The following is a 7,278-nucleotide window of genomic DNA, read 5'->3' as shown; positions in this document are numbered from 1 at the left end:
GTCGGTCTGTCCCCATAGAAGGAGTTATCCAAACCTGGTCGACCTATATATCAAATTAAAGGTCTTTTTACCAGGAACACGAAAATGGTGGTGCAAATTTTGTCCAGAAAACCATAAAGCCAAAAATCCAAAAAAACTAGTTTTTGTGGGATTTTTTAGTCCGTCCTCCCTTTACTATTACAATAGTAATAAAAAGGTATAAGGGACGGACTATTGTATTCGCCTCGGTGTCTGTCACTCGCTCGCTCGCTCGGTCTGTCTGTCTGTCCCCATAGAAGGACTTATCCAAACCTGATCGACCTGTATATCAAATTAAAGGTCTTTTTACCAGGATCACGAAAGTGGTGGTGCAAATTTTGTCCAGAGAACCATAAAGCCAAAAATCCAAAAAAACTGTTTTTTGGGGGATTTTTTTCACATTTTCTCACACAAATGATCTCTGATCTTGAACTTTGTCGCGACGACCTATGAACTCAAAGCGAGAAAGTTTTAGATAACATTTCAGTCGATCATTTAAGACCGGTTTTAGCGTCAGATATGTTAAGCTACGCCGAGCAAGGCCGATAAATGGATGGGTGACTTGAACCTTATATTGGGAATAAGGGAGAACGGGCTCTAGTCTTGATTTTAAATCATTACATGAACGTAAAATCAAATCAAGAATGATAATAAACTGAATATTAAACAAATTAGGTAGGTACATAGGTACTGATTTTCTCTAATCACGATCGAATAAACTACGGGCTAAAAAATTCCCGGAGGGACGGACCCAGCTTGTTGATTTCTTAATATTAACTTTCATATTATATTTTTCCGATACTTCAAATAGACTTTCAAGTTGTGTAACCAATCCAGCTCTACTTTGTGATAGAAGAACCAAGTCATCGGCATATCTCAAGTTGTTTATCTGTCTATCACCGAGAGTTACTCCGAAGTCAATACTATCAAGAGCTTCTTTTATTATTTGTTCGGCATAAATATTAAAAAGGACTGGAGATATTATACAGCCTTGTCGAACACCTTTGAGTATATTGAATTCTTCTGAAATGCCTGATGAAGTTTTTACCTTTCCTTTTTGACCCCAATATAGATTTGTTATGAGTCTGATGTCAGCATTCGGAATTCCAATTCTTTTCAATATTTCAATAAGCTGTAGATGATTTACATTATCAAAGGCTTTTTCATAGTCTATGAATGCTAAGAAGATATCATTGTTTTTGTCGACATTCTTTTCAAGTATCACTCTCATAACAGTTATGGCATCTCGACACCCTTTACCAGCTCGGAATCCCATTTGTGTTTCGCTAAGATGATTCTCGATGATACCATTGATTCTCCGCTTAATGATCTGTAAGAGTATTTTGGATGCGTGAGATATGAGACTAATTGTTCTAAATTGTGAGCAATTCTTAGCTTTATTGACTTTGGGTAAGGTAATAAAGGTGGAGAGGAGAAAGTCAGGTGGAATATGGCCAGTTTTATAGATGGAATTGATTATGTCTGTTATGAGAATCACACCATCGTTGTCCAAGAGTTTCAAGAATTCAGCTGGAGTATTGTCAGAGCCGCAAGACTTACCATTACTTAGTTTCTTGATGATCTCTTTGATGTTATCATTCGTGAATTGGGGTATTTCTTCATCATTCACTTCAACTGATGGAGGAGGTGGTCTATTATCTTTATAGAGGTTCTCGCAGTACTCTTTCCATCTTTCTAGCATTTGTTCCGACTCATAAATTTCTAATCCATTTTTGTCTAGCAGACAATAAGAAAGTTTCTTAGGACACTGAGTGAGTTCTTTAAGCTTTTTGTGGAATGAAGCGCTATTAATAGCTTCCAGTCTTTCAGCTTCCATGCATTGATTGTTCAAAAATTCTTCTTTCTTATGTCTGCATAGTTTTTGGATAGTCCTATTAAGATCTTTGTATTTCTTTCTCTCTTCTTCATTGCCATTTTTCAGTTTCTTCCTCTCTTCCATCAAATTCAAGATTTCTTGAGTCATCCATTTTTTCTTTGCTTTTGACTTATCTTTACCAACAACTTCTTCAGCGGTAGAATTAATTACTTCTTTAAGATTTGTCCAATTTTGATTGATGTTGTCACTCTGGTAATTATCTTTATTGATGTTTTCTAATTTGTTACTGATTTTAGATGAAAACTGGTTCTTTACTACTGGACATTTTGCTTTGGTGAGATTCCATTTTTTGGATATTGATGGTTTCATCAGCTTTTTCAGTTTGATTCTCAGATTGATAATGACAGGATTGTGGTCTGACCCACAGTCAGCCCCAGGTCTTGATTTGGCATTCGTGATGGAGTTTCTGAAACGATTGTTTACACAGATGAAATCAATTTGATTTTTATGATTACCATCAGGAGAAGTCCAGGTGTGTCGGGCAGATTGTTTTTGGTAGAACCAAGTATTACAGATGAACATGTTATTTTCGTTACAGAAATTGATTAGATCTTGTCCCGCACTATTTATAGTTCCAAGGCCATGTGGACCAACTATGTTGTCAATTTTTGAGTTTCCAACCTTGGCGTTGAAGTCACCCATCACTATTAAGATTTCTTGAAATGCTTTATGTTTTAGGGTGTCATTCAGGTCATCATAGAATTTGTTCTTTTCTTCTTCATTCGAATCTAAAGTTGGGGCATATGCTTGAATAATAAAAGTATTTACAGGAGTAGTATTTATTTTGATACCAATAACTCTTTCGGATACGATATGTACACTATTGACTAGATGTGATACTTTTTGGTTTAGAACAAAGGCTACGCCTCTTCTTCTTTGGTCACCACCGCTGTAAATGATTCTGAAATTTTCCCCGCATGGTAGAGTTGCGTTGAAGTCACTTGAATCATTCCAGAATGTTTCACTCAATCCGCATATATCAGCTTCTAGATTTTTTATTTCGTTCAGGACATTGTCTAATTTTCCAGGATTGTTTAGTCCGCGGACATTCCACGTTGCTATTTTGACATTCTTCTGTTTGTCTTGTTTTGATGGTTTGTTACTCATACTAGCATATTTCACACAGCCAGTCATATGAGTACCAACTGGCATGCGCTGAGGGCCGGTCAGGTCGCAGGGCAAAGTTTCATCCGAGGCAAGGCTATTGGTTGTCATTTCATTGATATCTAACTTTTACTTGGAGGCTGATAATTAACAAGGGCCCCCAGTACCATGTTAATCGCCCGGTCAGGTCGCAGGGCAAAGTTTCATCCGAGGCAAGGCTATTGGTTGTCATTTCATTGATATCTAACTTTTACTTGGAGGCTGATAGTATCATGAACTTTCTGTTGATTCAACTCCGGTCATGATTGTCCAAGTCCAAGCCTTATTAGCATCATTTGCCTATAGCCTTGGGTTGGTACTGAAGAGGCTGCTGCCCAACACCAGTTCGCAGTAATTTGTACAAGCCATACCGAATCCCGCATTCTCTGCCTTGTTCAAATCTGGATTCTGTACGAACCGTACCGAAGATTTTCTTCTCCGCTCCGTCAGATACTGTCGAGACTGCTGCCTCCCAGACAGGAATGTTTATCGAATTTTACTTTCATGTAATGAAATCATTACATGAAAGTAAAATTAAAAAATCAAATCAAGAATAATAATAAACTATTAAACAAATTAGGTAGGTACATAGGTATTCTTTAACCACGATCGAATAAACTACGGGCCAAAAAATTCCCGGAGGGACGGACCCAGCTTGTTTAGCCCGTAGTGATTAGAGAAAATCAGTACCTACCTAATTTGTTTAATATTCAGTTTATTATTATTCTTGATTTGATTTTTTGATTTTACTTTCATGTAATGATTTAAAATCAAGACTAGAGCCCGTTCTCCTTTCTCCCTTTATTGTTTATTCCCAATATAAGGTTCAAGTCACCCATCCATTTATTAGTCCGTCCTTCCTTTATTATTACAATAGTAATAAAAAGGTATAAGGGACGGACTATTGTATTCGCTTCGGTGTCTGTCACTCTGTCGGTCGGTCTGTCTGTCTGTCCCCATAGAAGGACTTATCCAAACCTGGTCGACCTATATATCAAATTAAAGGTCTTTTTACCAGGAACACGAAAATGGTGGTGCAAATTTTGTCCAGAAAACCATAAAGCCAAAAAACAAAAAAAAAAAAACTGTTTTTTGGGGGATTTTTTTTTCTCACACAAATGAGCCCTGATCTCGAAATTTGTCGCGACGACCTATGAACTCAAAGCGAGAAAGTTTTAGATAACACTTCAGCCGATCATTTAAGACCGGTTTTAGCGTTACCTATGTTAAGCTACGCCGAGCAAGGCCAATAAATGAATGGGTGACTTAAACCTTATATTGGGAATAAAGGAAGAACGGGCTCTAGTCTTGATTTTAAATCATAACATAAAAGTAAAATCAAAAAATCAAATCAAGAATAATAATAAACTGAAAATTAAACAAATTATGTAGGTACATAGATAGGTACTGATTTTCTCTAATCACTACAGGCTAAAAAATTCCCGGAGGGACGGACCCGTCGGTCGGTCGGTCTGTCGGTCTGTCCCCATAGAAGGAGTTATCCAAACCTGGTCGACCTATATATCAAATTAAAGGTCTTTTTACCAGGAACACGAAAATGGTGGTGCAAATTTTGTCCAGAAAACCATAAAGCCAAAAAACCAAAAAAATTGGTTTTTGGGGGATTTTTTTACATTTTCTCACACAAATGAGCTCTGATCTCGAAATTTGTCGCGACGACCTATAAACTCAAAGCGACTTTTAGATAACACTTTAGTCGTTATTTTAAGACCGGTTTTAGCGTCACCTATGTTAAGCTACGGCGAGCAAGGCCAATAAATGGATGGGTGACTTGAACCTTATATTGGGAATAAAGGGAAAACGGGCTCTTGTCTTGATTTTAAATCATTACATGAAAGTAAAATCAAAAAATCAAATCGAGAATGATAATAAACTGAATATTAAACAAATTAGGTAGGTACATAGGTACTGATTTTCTCTAATCACGATCTTATAAACTACGGGCTGAAAAATTCCCGGAGGGACGGGCCCAGCTTGTTAGTTTTTGCTGAACTGGTTTTTGGGGGATTTTTTTCACATTTTTCTCACACAAATGAGCTCTGATCTCGAAATTTTTCGCGACGACCTATGAACTCAAAGCGAGAAAGTTTTAGGTAACACTTCAGTCGATCATTTAAGACCGGTTTTAGCGTTACCTATGTTAAGCTACGCCGAGCAAGGCCAATAAATGGATGGGTGACTTGAGCCTTATATTGGGAATAAAGGGAGAACGGGCTCTAGTCTTGATTTTAAATCATTACATGAAAGTAAAATCAAAAAATCAAATCAAGAATGATAATAAACTGAATATTAAACAAATTAGGTAGGTACATATAGGTACTGATTTTCTCTAATCACGATCGAATAAACTACCTACGGGCTAAAAAATTCCCGGAGGGACGGGCCCAGCTTATTGTTGCAACTTAACCTGAAAATGTTAGTTAAAAATGTTTTCAAAATATGATTCTTTTCATGAGTATATTTATTATTTTGTCATTATTTAGTTATTATTTGTAGTTTTTATTTTTTATTAGTTTGGTAAATTATTATTTACTTTAAAATCCGTTTTGTTGAGAATTTTTATCATGCCAATTTCATAAGTTGCGGATGATTGATCAGGCTGGTCACTCATCGGCAATTTACTTGCGCATGCAAGCGTGCTTATGCAACCTAACTTTCATAATTTTAATTTTCATTACATTAACCTAACGGCCCAACCTAGTGCCCAGTGGCTCCCGGCCCCCGGCTCCAGGTAGTTGAGTAGGTATTAAGTAAACTGAAGAACTCGAGAGAAGGTCCCTTTTGAGCTAAGACATGGTAAAGCTAGGATTACACTGTTTGCTCAGTGAGCAAATATTTGCTCAAATTTGTTTGGAATAGAGGTGGCAAAGATCGGTTCACTTTAGGGAATAAGTTCCAACCGTTCAGTTCCTTTCATGGAACTGTTCCCAATATAAGTTCAATTCAGTCAGGCGTTCACTTGATCTAGGCTGATGTAGAATGCATATTCAAAGGGGGGGGGGGGGGCGGGGAGTCCTCCTAAGAACAAGTTCTTCTGCAGAAATATGAACGAGGAAGTAAAAAGTAAAGAATGATTCAAGTGCATAGGTACTAGATGGTACTAGATTTGCTTACAGATTTGTACTGGATGTACTACAAGTGGATAGCTTCAAGATTCATAGCACCACGCTGGACGCGAGAGAGAGAGAGAGAGAAAAAGAAAAGGAGTGGGGTACTGTGGCGGAGTTAAACCGATTCAAATTCTTCTCGGCTCATGTCGGCTATCTTGATATCTACCCATGCAGCCAAAATTGAGGAGTCAACTAAATGTTTGAATATATTGATTTCTTGAATGTTCAATCAATATTATATAAAGATGCATTAATAAATTTTAATATTAATTTCGTTCGAAGAATATTCAGTTTTGTTGTCGTTCTTGGATTAATTTTTCGGAACATTTATTCAAATACGCAAGATTCAATCTTGGCGAATATGGTTGATGCTTAAAATTGCGCCATTTTTATTTTTGCTTCATTCTAAAAAATATTATAGAGCTATTATAAGTAACAAAATCTACAAAATAATAATGTTTCAATTTTTCAATTTCTAATTTTCCATTATTGCATTTATTTTCAATTAGTTTGCATAAGTTCAATTTGATATGGCAATTTGATCTGGACTATATCAATTGAGGATTAAACCACTTTAAGTATATATAAATACTCATTCAATCATCATCATCTGGTGTCAAGTGACAAGGTAAGTAAATGAGATTGTTTTTGTCATACTAGAAGCATGCTTAATGGGTCAGGTCCTGTTCTAGTACTGGCAATACTCTGGATGAAGTGTTTACTACCACCAAATCACCAAAGAATCGTTCTTTCAAAATTATGTATAATACAAAGGTTAAAACTCTAGGAGTCTCTTTCGGTACTGTAGAAGCTTTTTCCATCTCTAGGTCTTTTAGGCAATATTATAGCAAATTAGTAGTAATAGTGCTTTATTTATACTGCTCGCATAGGAATGAAAAGTCTTTGACTCCATGCAGTAGTACTATACTATTACTGTGGTCAAATTCTCAAATTATTTTGATGAAATTCCATACCTCGGCTGGGATTGAACCCACGCCCCTTCCTGTTTACCAGGCGAGCGCGTTGACCCTAGCACCACCGAGGCAGTCTCCGTAACCAATGAGATTGAGTAGGTTTGGTTAGTTTACA

At 36.8% G+C, this 7,278-nt stretch overlaps 1 protein-coding gene and 2 long non-coding RNA genes across 3 annotated transcripts in view; 1 reads left to right on the top strand and 2 right to left on the bottom strand.

Annotated features, from left to right (window-relative positions):
• Positions 1-1,225: 1,225 nt before the first annotated feature.
• On the bottom strand, positions 1,226-3,153 carry LOC108253458 (craniofacial development protein 2-like). The gene is made up of 2 exons (XM_017447455.2): positions 1,579-3,153; positions 1,226-1,348 (listed from the first exon to the last, which is right to left on the bottom strand). The coding sequence occupies exons 1-2, from the start codon at positions 3,128-3,130 to the stop codon at positions 1,341-1,343; spliced, it is 1,560 nt and encodes a 519-aa protein (XP_017302944.1). The 5' UTR covers positions 3,131-3,153; the 3' UTR covers positions 1,226-1,340.
• Positions 3,018-3,536, top strand: LOC113470816. Its single transcript, XR_003393733.1, has 2 exons — positions 3,018-3,085; positions 3,207-3,536. It is a non-coding gene; the product is annotated as an uncharacterized LOC113470816 (long non-coding RNA).
• A 1,851-nt stretch (positions 3,537-5,387) lies between these two features.
• LOC108253459 overlaps positions 5,388-7,278 on the bottom strand; it is a 3,186-nt gene continuing 1,295 nt past the window's right edge. Inside the window, exons 2-3 of the long non-coding RNA XR_001809749.2 lie at positions 7,164-7,168; positions 5,388-5,899 (exon numbers count right to left, since the gene is read on the bottom strand). This is a non-coding gene — a long non-coding RNA (uncharacterized LOC108253459). The remainder of the gene's footprint in view (positions 5,900-7,163; positions 7,169-7,278) is intronic.

This window comes from Diaphorina citri, unplaced genomic scaffold (assembly GCF_000475195.1).
Source record: "Diaphorina citri unplaced genomic scaffold, Diaci psyllid genome assembly version 1.1 scaffold1850, whole genome shotgun sequence".
In the NCBI taxonomy this organism is placed as follows: domain Eukaryota; kingdom Metazoa; phylum Arthropoda; class Insecta; order Hemiptera; family Psyllidae; genus Diaphorina; species Diaphorina citri.
The sequence above is the reverse complement of the archived record's forward strand: the minus strand, read 5'-3'. Positions and strand labels throughout refer to the sequence as shown.